At 39.5% G+C, this 16790-nt stretch overlaps 1 protein-coding gene across 2 annotated transcripts; it reads left to right on the forward strand.

Annotated features, from left to right (window-relative positions):
* The first annotated feature begins 59 nt into the window (after positions 1-59).
* On the forward strand, positions 60-16629 carry iqcd (IQ motif containing D). Of its 2 annotated transcripts, XM_072587360.1 has the most exons (5): positions 60-194; positions 4824-5608; positions 13237-13470; positions 15265-15336; positions 16143-16629. In XM_072587360.1, exons 2-5 carry the CDS (start codon positions 4880-4882, stop codon positions 16413-16415), a joined length of 1308 nt encoding a protein of 435 aa, XP_072443461.1. In that variant the 5' UTR covers positions 60-194; positions 4824-4879; the 3' UTR covers positions 16416-16629. The 2 variants fall into 2 exon arrangements, with proteins under 2 accessions (XP_072443461.1, XP_072443462.1); XM_072587361.1 differs by lacking the exon at positions 13237-13470.
* Positions 16630-16790: the final 161 nt, after the last annotated feature.

The raw sequence follows: 16790 nt of genomic DNA on the forward strand, positions 1-16790 counted from the left end.
TTGGTCCATATCGACGGCCGGACGGGCGGGCGGCCTCCAGAGCGAACGTCATTCAAAGGCGCAACGTCCAACAGGTTCGCACGAAACCCGCCTCCTCCCACGTGAGACGGCGCGGCCACCGGGTCACAGGGAAAAGGTCGCCCGTCTCTTAGCAACGGAATAACTGTCGCCGGCAAACAGAAGGGCGGTGATGGGTGAGTACGTCCGCTCGCGGCTGAGGCAGGCTTCGTATCGGGCTGGGGTGGGGGCTTACCATCCCGTTACAGCGAGCTGATGAGCGGTTTCTAGGGTCGCAGCTGAATATTCTTAGGCAGAATGTCTGAGAGATCAGAAAGTATCTGGAGCTCGCTACCTGAAAGGTTTCTAGAGTTGGGAAACAGAGTCATAGAGATGTACAGCAAGGAGACAGACCCTTCGGTCCAACCCGTCCATGCCGACCAAATATCCCATCCCAATCTGGTCCCACCTGCCAGCACCCGGCCCATATCCCTCCAAACCCTTCCTATTCATATACCCATTCAAATGCCTCTTAAATGTTGCAATTGTACCAGCCTCCACCACATCCTCTGGCAGCTCATTCCATACACGTACCACCCTCTGCGTGAAAAAGTTGCCCCTGAGGTCTCTTTTATATCTTTCCCCTCTCACCCTAAACCTATGCCCTCTAGTTCTGGATGCCCCGACCCCAGGGAAAAGACTTTGCCTATTTATCCTATCCTTCCCCTCATAATTTTGTAAACCTCTATAAGGTCACCCCTCAGCCTCCGATGCTCCAGGGAAAACAGCCCCAGCCTGTTCAGCCTCTCCCTGTAGCTCAGATCCTCCAACCCTGGCAACATCCTTGTAAATCTTTTCTGAACCCTTTCAAGTTTCACAACATCTTTCTGATAGGAAGGAGATCAGAATTGCACGCAATATTTCAACAGTGGCCAAACCAATGTCCTATACAGCCGCAACATGACCTCTCAACTCCTGTACTCAATACTCTGACCAATAAAGGAAAGCATACCAAATGCCTCCTTCACTATCCTATCTACCTGGGACTCCATTTTCAAGGAGCTATGAACCTGCACTCCAAGGTCTCTTATGCTCCCTAGGACTTTACCATTAAATGTATAAGTCCTGCCTAAGATTTGCTTTCCCAAAATGCAGCACCTCGCATTTATCTGAATTAAACTCCATCTGCCACTTCTCAGCCCATTGGCCCATCTAGTCCAGATCCTGTTGTAATCTGAGGTAACTCTCTTCGCTGTCCACTACACTGCCAATTTTGGTGTCGCCTGCAAACTTACTAACTATACCTCTTATGCTCTCATCCAAATCATTTATGTTAATGACAAAAAGTAGAGGACCCAGCACCGATCCTTGTGGCACTCCACTGGTCACAGGCCTCCAGTCTGAAAAACAACCCTCCTCCAACACCCCCTGTCTTCTACCTTTGAGACAGTTCTGTATCCAAATGGCTAGTTCTCCCTGTATTCTATGAGGTCTAACCTTGCTAATCAGTCTCCCTTGTTAAACGCCTCACTGAAGTCCATGTAGATCACATCTACTCCTCTGCCCTCATCAATCTTCTTTGTTACTTCTTCAAAAAACTCAATCAAGTTTGTGAGACATGATTTCCCACGCACAAAGCCATGTTGACTATCCCGAATCCAACAACTTGCCCACCACCGAGGTCAGGCTCACTGGTCTATAGTTCCCTGGCTTGTCTTTACTGCCCTTCTTAAACAGTGGCACCACGTTTTCCAACCTCTAGTCTTCTGCCACCTCACCTGTGACTATCGATGATACAAATATCTCAGGAAGAGGCCCAGCAATCACTTCTCTAGCTTCCCACAGAGTTCTGGGGTACACTTGATCAGGTCCTGGGGATTTATTCACCTTTAACCGTTTCAAGACATCCAGCACTTCCTCCTCTGTAATCTGGACATTTTTCAAGATGTCACTATCTATTTCCCTACAGTCTATATCTTCCATATCCTTTTCCACTGATGCAAAATAGTCATTTTGTATCTCCCCCATTTTCTGTGGCTCCACACAAAGGCCACCTTGCTGATCTTTGAGGGGTCCTATTCTCTCCCTAGTTACCCTTTTGTCCTTAATATATTTGTAAAAACTCTTTGGAGTCTCCTTAATTCTATTTGCAAAAACTATCTCATGTCCCTGTTTTGCCCTCCTGATTTCCCTCTTAAGTACACTCCTACTGCCTTTATACTCTTCTAAGGATTCACTTAATCTATCCTGTCTATACCTTACATATGATTCCTTCTTTTTCTTAACCAAACCCTCAATTTCTTTAGTCATCCAGCATTCCCTATACCTACCAGCCTTCCCTTTCACCCTGACAGGAATATACTTTCTCTGGATTCTTGTTATCTCATTTCTGAAGGCTTCCCATTTTCCAGCCGGCCCTTTACCTGCGAACATCTGCCTCCAATCAGCTTTCGAAAGTTCTTGCCAATACTGTAAAAAGTGGCCTTTCTCCAATTTGGAACTTCAACTTTTAGATCTGGTCTATCCTTTTCCATCACTATTTTAAAACAAATAGAATTATGGTCGCTGGCCCCAAAGTGCTCCCCCATTGACACCTCAGTCACTTGCCCTGCCTTATTTCCCAAGAGTAGGTCAAGTTTTGCACCTTCTATAGTAGATTAATCCACATATTGAATCAGAAAATTGTCTTGTACACACTTAAGAAATTCCCCTCCATCTAAACCTTTAACACTATGGCAGTCCCAGTCGATGTTTCGAAAGTTAAAATCCTCTACCATAACTACCCTAGTATTCTTAGATAGCTGAGATCTCCTTACAAGTTTGTTTCTCAATTTCCCTCTGACTATTGGGGGATCTATAATACAATCCCAATAAGGTGATCATCCCTTTATTTCTCAGTTCCACCCAAATAATTTCCCTGGATGTATTTCCGGGAATATCCTCCCTCAGCACAGCTGTAATGCTATTCCTGATCAAAAATGCAACTCCCCCCTCCTCTCTTGTCTCCCTTTCTATCCTTCCTGTAGCAATTGTATCCTGGAACATTAAGTTGCCAGTCCTGCCCATCCCTGAGTCATGTTTCCATAATTGCTATGATATCCCAGTCCCATGTTCCTAACCATGCCCTGACTTCATCTGCCTTCCCTGTTAGGCCCCTTGCGTTGAAATAAATGCAGTTTAATTTATTATTTATAATTGTTAAGACTTTTGAGTATGAACACTTGAAATGCCATTGCATACCAAGCTACTGGCCAAGTGGTGGAAAATGGGATCCGAATAGATAGATGTTTAATGTCTGGCACAGATAAGAAGGGGCCGAAGAGCCCTTTTCATGCTATTAAAATTTTTATCATTCTGACTTCAAGGAAGTGGATGAGAGTGTGGTGCTGGAAAAGCACAGCAGGTCAGGCACCATCCGAGAAGCAGGAGAATCGACATTTCGGGCATAAGCCCTTCATCAGGAATCACTTTCTTCAAGGAAGTGGTGATGAGCTTGCCTTCTTGAACAGCTGCAATCCATGTGCTGTAGGAAGAAAATTGAAAATAACATTTGATCTAGAAATCAAAACTAAATATTACACCTAAGTATTAAAAGCCATGCACCTACCTGATTTTTTTTTTGTCTTTTTGACAATTCTTCACATAGCAACTATGACCACTGGGCAAATATGTGTATCCTTTATTTTGACCATTCAAACTTAGGGGTGTTTATTGCCCTTCAGTGGGAGTTGTTTCTTTAAGAGCAAACATTTTGAAAAAATCTATAATTTACATTTATATATGATGGTACACTAAGTGGATATGTCACAGACAATTTGAAAAATAATAAAATAAGTTAAAACAAAAGGTGCAGGTGCTGTAAATGTGAAATAAAAACAAAAAGCTTCCAAGCCAAGCAGTATATGTTCTGAAGAGAGATGGTGGATTTTTTTATTTCAAAAATTTTATTCATAATGTGGAACTTATGTACATATAGTCCAACGCAATTCAGTTCTATACAGTAGCATATCAAGGAAACAACCAAACATTGGAATTTAGTTCTATCCAACAAACAAACCAAAGGCACCTTGTACTTGAACAAACTATTTTCCATGCACTTGAGGCACCAGAAGGGCCAGATAACTGAAGGGACCCCAATTTAACTTCAGCAGATGGATCTCAGACGGTGGTCTTTCCCCACTGCAGCTGCACCAAGCTTTAGTGTGTCCTTCAGCATGTAGTCCTGGACCTTGAAATGTACAAATCTGTAACACCCAGTCTTTGTTCTGGAAGACCAACAGTTTTGAGCAGACCAAAGAGCATCTTTCACTGATATGATGTTCTTCCAAGCACAGCCAATGTTTGTCTTGGTGTGTGTCTTTGAGAACAGACCATAGAGCATAGAGTCCTGCATCATGGAGCTGCTCAGGATGAACCATGACTAAAAGCACTGCATCTTTCTCCAGACTTTGGTCTCAGAACTATAGGCTACTTGTCGATAGTGTTCTGATAGGTGATCCTTGCCTGAAGCACCTCCTATACTGTACTCCCTTTACTTAGTGAGACTCTTTATAGTTAGCCAATATTACCAGCATTTGCTGTCTTAAGAAAAAATGGTGTTTAATGGCTAAAGCTTTTAAAAAGGTAAAAGAAAAGTTTGATTTTTGCTTCTCTTGAACATATGATATAAGGAAATAACACACTGAGTTTAGTTTTTGATTAGCAGATCGTACAGACATTATAGTTGATTTGTCTCCCTCTGTCCAGTATATATATGATTCCATAAAGAAATACTTTGAAAAGAGCATTGCTACACACATTAGAAAAGATATTGTTTTATGTTTCAGCAATACAGCCCACTGCAGATTTAAAGATATAAGAAAAATCTACAAAGAGTAAAACAATGGCAACTGAAATCATTGTACAGCATCAACAATTAGAATCCAATGCTGAAGAGAACATCAGTAAATCCTCAAATAATTATGATGTATCTGTGCAAAATACAGCGCCCAACATGGATGCACTACGAATCTTGGAACCAGTTAGAAAAAAACTTGCATCAATTGAAGCAGAGCGGATTATTTCTGTAATTGAAAAGACTACTGATAAAATACAAATAGTTACTTTAATTCCCTACATAATAGCCAATCATGACAGGTTCAGTGTTGCTCTGGGTTTAGAGTTGATGTGTGCTCTAAGAGAACATGGCAGACTAGAGAAACATCTGGATTTTGCTTTTGGCAAGCTGTTCAATGTAGGGTATCCTGAACAAGCAAATGAGAATTCAATAGACAAAGTAGAAATGAAAAAGAAAGAGGAAGATATTCAAATCCTTCAAAAGGCCTTTGGAACTTCAGTTAAAAACATCCTTCGGCTCTTTAAGAGGAATCCCTCAGCCTGTCAGATAATCCAATCAGGATGTCATGCTCGAAGTCGCATCTGTGTAGACCTCACCCTGGTGCTAATGGAACTAAGAGACTTTGTGTTTGAGAGACTTCTGATAACTCCCAGTGAGGATAAAGAAAAGTTTGAATATGTGCAAAAAATCATTAAACGAGATAAGCAAAACACAGAAATTATAGCCACTTTGGAGGTTGAACTGACAGCAGCTATCCAAAACAAAGAAAATGAGGTAAACTTCTACATATGCTGTGAATCAGTTGTCTCATGTTGCTCGAGAAATAGATGCCATAAGTTGTATAAATCACACCCTAAGTTTATAATACATTAAACTATACATAAAATTATATATTATGTTTTAATATTGTGATTAGAGCCTTATACTGACATGTACAACATTACCAAAAGTCAACAAAATGTGGTACATTTTAGCTAAGATGCTGTAGATTCCAGTGCATGTGTGAAAATAGTTAGACTTGCTTAACATACTGTATTTTGTATACAGATTGTAGTGTCAACTTTCATTTAATCTATATTGTTTTTACCATTTCGCAATAGTTATAAAGACATATAATGATAAACAGGGCACATCTGATCCTTGGAGTTGGAAGGTACTGAAGGCACATTTTATCAGTCTGATGAAATGTTTCAGTAAGAATGCAAGTTGTTAATAGGAAGGGGTGGGAGATGTATAATTATACAATCACAGCAGTCTACTGCACAGGAAAAGGCCCTTAGGCCCATTAAGTCTGCACTTCCTTACGTGATCTCATTTCATGCTTATAGAACATAGAACAATACAGCACAGAACAGGCCCTTCAGCCCACGATGTTGTGCCGAACATTTGTCCTAGCTTAAGCACCTATCCATGTACCTATCCAATTGTCGCTTAAAGGTCACCAATGATTCTGACTCTGCCACTCCCACAGGCAGAGCATTCCATGCCCCCACCACTCTCTGGGTAAAGAACCTACCCCTGACATCCCCCCTATACCTTCCACCCTTCACCTTAAATTTATGTCCCCTTGTAGAAATTGAGTTCCAGTTTATTGTATTGTCCAATACAGAATAGAGATCCATGAGTACAGCAGTGAAACTCTTTTGTGGTCTGAACCGCCTCTTAAGCATATGTGTTCTTCATCTTTCTTAAGAATGACCACTTTACTGAAAGCAATATAGCCTGCTTTAACCCCATGTAAGACTGACAACAAAGTCTGCAGATACAATTGTCAATTCCTCTAAGAAATCTCCTATGATCACTGTATTTCTACACTTCACTCAGCCCTTTATCAAGATGCTTGCTTTATGCTGTTGTGAATGTGCTCTAATCTGCATGTTCTCCTCTGAGAGGTGTTATGCTCTTCACAGATAATCAACATTGAAAATTAGTTTGAATGCACCTTACTTCCAGAGGATTCCTGCATTACCTGTCTATTTCTGATGACTATCCACTTATTGTTCTCCTGGACGGTGGCTTTGGTGAACTTTGGAATTTACACATAAAGAAATTCCCAACTTCCTTTTTGTTCTGTAGTGCCTTGAGCTACCAGTCAAGCTCAAAGTATTTATTGAGGACACATGAAGAGTTTTAGAGTTCCCACAAGGCATTGGAATTGCAGGAAATGAGTCTATCATTTCATTATTTTGTTTAAAAATCTCTGTACTATAATGTGTTTTAAGCTGAAATGTTCATCCTTGACTAATTATCTGCAGATGCTTCATCTTGAGCATTTTCTTGGCAGTTTTTTTCGTAATGGTGATTTGCCATTGTCTTCCACTCTTAGGGACAGCTTACCCTTGTCTGCCACTCACAGGGCAGAGCAAAGAGGCAGGTTCCAAATATACCTCAGCTGGGCAATGGCCATTATTCTTACACATGAGCTAGCTATTGAGCTAACAGGGCAAACCAGGGTCTCATCTGTGCTATGTGTTTTCTAATCAATCTGTCCATTGATTTTTTTTATTACACACCTCTGAGCAGGTGGAAGTTTAACCCAACCTGCTGGCTGAGCGGTAGGGATGCTAACATTGCATCACGGAAGTAGTTCTCCCACTCTGGCGGCTATATATAAATGCAATTTGGTATCTTATCAGTACTTTTAATATATAAGGTTCTTGTTTAATACAATGCAAATCCTATTAATGTTGGTATCCTTTACTTAAGTAATTTTAATCCTTTCAATCCAATTACCTTAGTTAAATTACTTAAAACCTCCTTCCACTCTGCACCAAATTTCCATTGTCACTCCATATATTAAGTCATTACATGTCACAGATTCATCAAATGTTGTGCTTTAGCAACAATTCATTTAATGTACACATTCAAGGTTTGCATAAAGATTCGTAGCTGAAGTTCCAGTTATGTACGTAGACAGCCAGACTTCTCCTACCACTGGGATTCATGACAGCTCATAAATTGACAGCTAGACTCAGACAATGTCTGACCAGGACAAAAGACCCTCTCCTCATCATGTGCAAGACAAACATAATTTACAAGATTCCATGCAAAGACTGCACGAAACACTATATAGGACAAACAAGGAGACAACTAGCAATCTGCATCCATGAACACGAACAAGCCACTAAACACCACGACCAACTCTCCCTAGTAGCCACACACAGATAACAACACAACAATCATAGGACAAGCCAAACAGAGGACAGCCAGAGGATATCTCGATGGATGGTACTCATCCATGGACTCTAACCAGCAAGCATCCAATATACCAGCCATTACAACAAACAACCGGAACCGGCAACCCAAATTAGCAAGAATGGAACCAAATAAATTCCAGAAAACACAGTACAGCAGCACTTCACAGGAAGCTCCAAAGCACCACCTAGACAGGAGTGAAACGTTTGCAAATCAGCTCCCCCGCTCGTTGAACGTACCCACAACAATGACAATGTACATATCTCTTAGAATCACACGGGTCAGTCAAATGTCAGCCTCAATTAATTACATCTAGTGAGGAATCCTCTGACAGATAATTTATTATTAATCACTACTGATTTGCAATAATAAACTAATGTATAAAAAAACTAGATTAAATTTAGGGTATAGGTTTGCTCACTGAGCTGTAGGTTTGATATCCAGACGTTTCATTACCTGGCTAGGTAATATCAGCAGTGGCGACTTCCAAGTGAAGCGAAGCTGTTGCCTCCTGCTTTCGATTTATATGTTTGCCCTGGATGGCGTTCCTGGGTTTGTGGTGATGTCATTTCCTGTTTGTTTTCGGAGGGGTTGATAGATGGTATCAAGATCTATGTGTTTGTTTATGGTGTTGTGGTTGGAGTGCCAGGCCTCTAGGAATTCTCTGGCATGTCTTTGCTTAGCCTGTCCCAGGATAGATGTGTTGTCCCAGTCGAAAGCACAACATTTGATGAATCTGTGACATGTAATGACTTAATACATTGAGTGACAATGGAAATTTGGTGCAGAGTGGAAGGAGGTTTTAAGTAATTTAACTAAGGTAATTGGATTGAAAGGATTAAAATTACTTAAGTAAAGGATACCAACATTAATAGGATTTGCATTGTATTAAACAAGAACCTTATATATTGCATTTTTCCCTCCGTGTGTAGGGCTACGAGGGAGAGAGGGTCGTGTCTTTTTGTGGCTAGCTGGTGTTCGTGTATCCTGGTGGCTAACTTTGTTCCTGTTTGTCCTCCGTAGTGTTTCTGGCAGTCCTTGCATGGAATTTTGTAGATGACGTTGGTTTTGTCCATGGGATGTACTGGGTCTTTTAAGTTTGTTAGTTTTTGTTTGAGAGTGTTGGTGGGTTTGTGTGCTTCTAGGATTCCGAGTGGTCTTAGTAGTCTGGCTGTCATTTCTGAAACTTCTTTGATGTATGGTAAGGTGGTTAGGGTTTCTGGCTATGTTTGGTCTGCTTGTCGTGGTTTGTTCTTGAGGAATCTGCGGACGTTATTTTTTGAGTATCCGTTCTTCTTGAATACATTGTATTGGTGGTTCTCCTCTGTTTTCCGAAGTTCGTCTGTGCTGCAGTGTGATGTGGCTCGTTGGAATAGTGTTCTGATACAGCTTCGTTTGTGTGTGTTGGGATGGTTGCTGGTGTAGTTAAGTATTTGGTCAGCGTTTGTTGTTTTTCTGTATACGCAGGTTTGTAGTTCTCTGTTATCCGTTCTTTCGACTGTGACGTCCAGGAATGCGAGTTTGTTGTCAGTTTCTTCCTCCTTGGTGAACTTTATGCCTGTGAGGATGTTGTTGATGATGCTAAATGTCTCATTTTGTGATGACAAAGGTGTCATCTACGTAGCGGATACAGATTTTTGGTTTGATGGTTGATAGGGCTGTCTGTTCTCGTCTTTGCATTACCGCTTCTGCTATGAATCCTGATAGTGGAGATCCCATGGGTGTGCCATTGGTTTGTTTGTAGATTATGTTGCTGAAGGTGAAGTGGGTGGTGAGGCACAGGTCCACCAGCTTCATGATGTTTTCGTTGGTAATGTGATTGATGGTGGTTGGGGTGTGTGTGATGGTCTCTTCTAAAAGTGTGGTAAGTGTTTCCTTTGCCAGGTCAATGTTGATAGAGGTGAACAGTGCTGTTGCGTCGAATGAGATCATTGTTTCGTCTTCCTCTATTTTGGTGTTTTTGATGATTTTTAGGAATTCCTGGGTGGAGTGGATGGAGTGCTGGGACTCTTCTACTAGGTATTTCTGTCTTGCGTGGAGTTCTTTTACTGTAGCACTGTTCACCTCCATCAACATCGACCTGGCAAAGGAAACACTTACCACACTTTTAGAAGAGACCATCACACACACCCCAACCACCATCAATCACATTACCAATGAAAACATCATGAAGCTGGTGGACCTGTGCCTCACCACCCACTTCACCTTCAGCAACATAATCTACAAACAAACCAATGGCACACCCATGGGATCTCCACTATCAGGATTCATAGCAGAAGCGGTAATGCAAAGACGAGAACAGACAGCCCTACCAACCATCAAACCAAAAATCTGGGTCCGCTACGTAGATGACACCTTTGTCATCACAAAATGAAACAAGATAGAAGAGACATTTAACATCATCAACAACACCCTCACAGGCATAAAGTTCACCAAGGAGGAAGAACTGACAACAAACTCGCATTCCTGGACGTCACAGTTGAAAGAACGGATAACAGAGAACTACAAACCTGCGTATACAGAAAAACGACAAACACTGACCAAATACTTAACTACACCAGCAACCATCCCAACACACACAAACGAAGCTGTATCAGAACACTATTCCAACGAGCCACATCACACTGCAGCACAGACGAACTTCAGAAAACAGAGGAGAACCACCTATACAATGTATTCAAGAAGAACGGATACTCAAAAAATACAGTCCACAGATTCCACAAGAACAAACCACGACAAGCAGACCAAACTCAGCCAGAAACCCTAACCACCTTACCATACATCAAAGAAGTTTCAGAAATGACAGCCAGACTACTAAGACCACTCGGAATCCTAAAAGCACACAAACCCACCAACACTCTCAAACAAAAACTAACAAACTTAAAAGACCCAGTGCATCCCATGGACAAAACCAACGTCATCTACAAAATTCCATGCAAGGACTGCCAGAAACAATACGGAGGACAAACAGGAACAAAGTTAGCCACCAGGATACACGAACACCAGCTAGCCACAAAAAGACACGACCCTCTCTCCCTCGTAGCCCTACACACGGAGGGAAAAAAACACCATTTCGACTGGGACAACACATCTATCCTGGGACAGGCTAAGCAAAGACATGCCAGAGAATTCCTAGAGGCTTGGCACTCCAACCACAACGCCATAAGCAAACGCATAGATCTAGATACCATCTATCGACCCCTCCGAAAACAAACAGGAAATGACATCACCACAAACCCCATGAACCCCATCCAGGACAAACATATAAATAGAAAGCAGGAGATAACAGCTTCGCTTCACTTGGAGGTCACCACTGATGATGTTACCTAGCCAGGTAATGAAACGTCTGGATATCAAACCTACAGCTCAGTGAGCAAACTTACACCCTAAACCTCAACCTGAGCTACAAACCTTCACAAACCTTGCACTAGATTTAATGTAGGTTTCATAACAATACATTATTTAAGATACTCATTCACCAATTGTCAGTGAATTCTCACTTTCACCGAATTCCTGCCCCCACTCTCTTTAGTGCATTAATCTATAAATAACCTGAACAATTCAAGCAAAATCTTATTTAATTTGGATTTTTATTTTGCCTATTGTGCCTTTTTTTTATTTTAACATTTTTATTTGTTCCATTAATCTCTGCTTTATTCGCAACTGCCTTAGTCACAGTACAGATTATGTGCAGAATAATGCATAGTTCATAAATTGCACCAAAAGTGCACATTTGCCTTAACTAACGTTCTTGTGTGATGCAAGTCATCTTTATGATCAAAGTAAGGCTGTCAATTAATGGCCAAATGAAGCAGCCTTGAGGATGAATGAATCCTTTTGCAAAGTTTAAATCTCCAGTAGCACATGCTAGTTCCACATTCTCCATGATTCATTTGAGAGCCACTTGAGCATCTCCTTCCATTTACCAAGATTGGAGACTGTGCATTTAGTCTCTTAGGACATATTCTCTCATTAATACGTTCTCTCATTTTCTTTTTCCTCCTTTACTATCCTTAAAACCCACCCCTGTGACTGAGCAATTGGTAATTTAAAGCCCTGCCTCCCTGATATCTTTTTCTTTGACTGAGTCTCCATTTTTTCCCCCCATAATGCTCCTTAAATGTCTTAGGACATCTTTCCACATTGAAGAAGAGTTGAAAGTGCAAGTTCCTGTTATCCTTAAAAATATTCAAAGACTCCTATCATTTTTGAGGAAAAGAGTTCGAAATACTCATGACTCAGTCTGAGAAATAATTTTTGTTTATCCCTGCTTTAAATGGGCAATCATGGATATTTAAACAGTGACCACTAGTTCTAGTTCTCTCAAAACAGGAAACATTCTTCTACATACAACCTGTTAGGACAGCTCAGGAACTTGTATATTTCAACTAGTAACCTCTTATTTTTTCATATTCCAGCACAGCCTAGGCTGTCGTCTTAAAACAACTTACTCATTCCAGGTATTGTTCTAAGAAACATTCTCTGAGCTGCTTCCAAAGCATTTACAAGAATAACAAACACTGTACTCAGCACTTCAGATGTGGTCTTATCAATGCCTTATCTAACTGAAGCACAATGTCCCCAACAATAACACTCTTCAGTTGCCTAAGTACTTGCCGTACCTGCATACTAACTTTTTGCACTAGGACACTCAGATCCTTCTGCATTTCTGAGCTGTGAAATCTCTGTCCATTTAGATAATATGTTTTTGTTATTCTTCCCACCAAAATCGATAACTTCACAATTTTCCATATTATACTCCATTTGCTAAATCTTAGCCTATTTACTTAAGCTATTTATAGAATTTCATAGCATCCTTATGTCCTCTTCATAACTTATTTTGTGTCATCAGCAAATTTGGCAACTGTACCTATGTCCCGTCATCCAAGTATTTATATAAATTGTAAACGGTTGAGGACCCAGCACCAATTCCTGTGGCACACCACTTGTTATATCTTGCTAACTAGAAAATTGACCCATTTTTACCGACTCAGTTTTCTGCATGTATGTACTGCAGCCATATCAACAGATGTATGTTTGTATGTCAGAGAGAAATTAGAGCACTACATATCATCAAGGGAATAAAACATTAGATCCTGTGACTATATTTATTCAGCTTTTTAAAAATATTTCTGTTTTAATGCAATAAAATATTTTTTAAATAATTCCAACTTTAACCTCATGTATACTTTAAATTCTATGACCAGATGTTGAAGAAAAATGAGATAATTCGTAAACTCAAAAACAACTTACTTCAACTTGACTTGTTCTCGCAAGATTACATTCGTCAAATTAAACAAGATGCAGAGAAACAACAGTTAAATGATCAGAAAGATTCAGAAGGGAAAATTGCCAAATACCATGAAGAAATAGGTCAGCTTCGAACTCAGTTGAACAACATGATAACAGAACACAGAGCATCTGAAGTAGCTTTAAGAAAGGTACAGTGTCATGCTGTAATAGCACCATTATCAATACAACCACATAATGTGAGTTACAATTTTTGTGGAAATATATAATTATTTCTGGTGGCCAGGTGATTACTTATCTTTTAAACAAAAATTCATTTATGGGAACTGGAGTAGATAATTTAATACCTGAAGTCAGTTTAATCGTGTATTAAGATCGTGGCTGATTGAACTCTATTTATTACCTACCTTTTTCAATACTTCGTGAGTTTTTTTATTCATGCATTCGATGTGCATATTACTGGCAAGACTAGAATTTTTTTTCCATCTCTAATTGCCCCAAGAATGTGATCGTGAACTACCTTTTAGAACTGTTGCAATCCATGGAATGTAGGGGCACATACAGCGCTGTTAAAAGGTTTGAGGATTTTGACTTAGCAGTGGTGAAGGAATGCCAGTATCGATCCAAGTCAGAATGGTGTTTGCTTCCAAGCATTTGGTGCCCTTGATCTTCTTAGTGGGAGAGGTTTTGGATTAGGACGGTGCTTTTGAAGGAGCCTTGCTGGCATGCTGCAGTGCATGTTGTAGCTGGTACACATTTCTGCCAATGATGTGCTGGTGGTGGAGGGAGTGAATGTTTAGGCTAGCAAATGTTGTGATCATCAAGCATGCTGCTTTGTCCTGAAAGGTGTTGAGCTTCTTGATTGTTGTTAGAGCTGCACTCATCCAAGTGGAAAGTAATCTATCACACCCCTGAATTGAGCCTTGCAAAAAGTGGGTAGGTACTGGGAATTAGATGGTGAGTTATTTTTCGCAGAATTCCTTGTATCTGCTCTATATCCACAGTACTTGAATGGTTGGTCCAGTCGGTTTCTGGTCAATGATAATCTCCTGGATGTTGATAATGTTAATGCCATTGAAAGTCAAGGGAAGATGGTTAGATTCTTTCTTTTTGGAGATGGCCATTGGCTGGTACTTGTATGGCATAAGTGTTTTACATACATATTTTAGCATTATATATATATGCATTTCATTAGCCTTCTTGTTTTTTTTATACTTGCTCACGATATCTTTATGGTCCATGTGCCTGGACTCCAGTTCACTTTCGACCTCCATTGTTTCTAGCTTTACATCATTTAGAAAGTACTCTTTTCTGTCCTTTTAGGTCCAAAGTGGATGACCTTACATTTGCCTACGTTAAAATCCATTTCCACAGTATTGCACATTCGTTTAACCTATAACAATTTTTGTAATTTTATATTTCCATCTACACCTTTTATAAATGCTTCCATTGTTGATTAATTTGTATATATGTGGCTTTCTATCCCAATGAAAAATTATCAAAATATCAAATGTCTTTTGGAGGTACATGTAAATAATGGTCCATAGCCTACCCCTTATTTTAGATAGGTCAGGAAGCATCCAATGAGCAGGAGATTTGACGTTTTGGGCATAAGCCCTTCATCTTGATCTCCAGCATCTGCAGTCTTCACTTTCCTCCATTTTAGATACTTTTAATCACACATCTCTGAACAAGCGGCTTTCGAACGCACGTTTTCTGGACCAGAAATAAGGACAGCACCACTATCTTATTGTAGTCTCAGCCATCTTCAATTGTTTCATCTACTAGCTTCCTTCCAATATAAGGTCAGCAGCTGAATGTTTCCTGATAATTGCAGATTCATTAAAGATTACAACTTCTCAAATGCCCAAAGGCAGCAAAACTAGAACAGAGTTCAGAAGATGATTAAGGGATGATTTTCTTGTTATCTGGATGAATATTTTTGTTGCCTGAATTTGACATCACATATTTATGACTTATTTTAGCGAAAATACAAAATTGAAACAGAGATTGAAAACTGGATCCAGAAGTATGATGCTGATCTACAAGAAAAACAGGTATGTTTGTTGTAAAGAGTCATGAGCTCTCAAAGGATGTTCTCTATTCATTTTTTAATACAATAACCATTCAGTTATTTTTCTTTATTGTTCTTGGTAGTAAGATGCAACATGTGACAATAAGGCATTAATTATAGAGGTTATATTAAAAATCTAATTGATACTTTGATGAATATATCTCAATAGATAATACTGGCATCAAACAGAAAACAGGGTGACACAGCATAATAAGAATTATTTTCTGAATTGTTTGTATGAATATTTTCCTGAGAAACATTTGATCTTGCAAGAGCTTGTGGTGTAATAGAAACCAGGCACGTTTTCACTGTAAAAATGTATCAGCAAATTTTCGATAATCAGCTAAATTTTATCTCTGAAACATAAATAAAAAGATGCTAATGCTGATAACGTTCTTCACTAGCAAAACCCAGAACAATCCAAGGTCTCTTACAATCTGATTGTTCTGCCTAGCAAAAGGATTGGCAAAACAACTGTCCAATCTAATAAAAATGAATCAAGAGAACTACAATTGAAGACTAAACACAAAATCATCTAGCATCAAAAATATTGAACTATAGTCACACATGATGATATGTTTTTCATTCTTGTTTGAAATACGTTGTCATGGAAAAAATATCACCATGTCAATTTAATATGAAGTTTAAAAGAATCCATTTGTCACTGGATTTGCTTTAACATCCATTAAAACTGGTTCAGTTGGATAGTTTTCATAATTGTTGAATAGTTTTCATAATTGTTAAGTGCCAACGAATTACTAAAATGTAATAAAAATTGTTTTCTACTAGGATGAATATGAACAGCTCCTTAAAATACACAAAGATGAACTGATCCTGCTACGTGAGTTAGAACAGAAGATTGGCATGCTTGAACCAGAATATACTCAGATTGTGGAAGAAAGAAAAATCAAGGAAGAGAAGAAAAAGGCCAAAGAACATCAAGCATTCCTAATGGGAAAAGCAGCTATCACAATACAGTCTTTCTGGAAAGGTTACAAAGTCCGCCAATTAATGAAAGCATTGAAGAAAAAGAAAAAAGGAAAAGGCAAAAAGAAAAAATGAAGATAGTGAGGAGATTCAAGAGTAGATTGAGACAAAGATACAAGAAAAATAAAAGTGCATATCCTCCCTATATTTTTGTATGCTATTGAAATATCTTATTTCTATTACTGCAACCTGTAGCCTCCAAAATGAATTATTCATTCTTCTTGTGTGTGTAGCAGCAAATCTGATACCTACCTTAGTCATTGATTAAATTGTGTACCTTTCTTTCAAATTTTTTACTTTCCATTATTTACTCGCACATTGGAGAAAATACATTCTCCTTAACTACCACCTCAAGAGCAGTAAAAGATTGGCAATAAATGCTGGAACAGCCAGCAAAGCTCACATCCCATGAATGAATTTAAAAAATAAAATTGTGGCAAAAATTATTTT

The sequence above is a fragment of the Chiloscyllium punctatum genome, chromosome 17 (genome assembly GCF_047496795.1).
Source record: "Chiloscyllium punctatum isolate Juve2018m chromosome 17, sChiPun1.3, whole genome shotgun sequence".
Lineage (NCBI taxonomy): Eukaryota > Metazoa > Chordata > Chondrichthyes > Orectolobiformes > Hemiscylliidae > Chiloscyllium > Chiloscyllium punctatum.

Excerpts from the sequence above, each read along its gene's own strand:
- iqcd (XM_072587360.1), top strand. The coding sequence starts at position 4,880 with ATGGCAACTGAAATCATTGTACAGCATCAACAATTAGAATCCAATGCT. Across the intron at positions 5,609-13,236 it reads TCCAAAACAAAGAAAATGAG|ATGTTGAAGAAAAATGAGAT; the intron begins GTAAACTTCTAC and ends TTCTATGACCAG. Across the intron at positions 15,337-16,142 it reads CTGATCTACAAGAAAAACAG|GATGAATATGAACAGCTCCT; the intron begins GTATGTTTGTTG and ends GTTTTCTACTAG.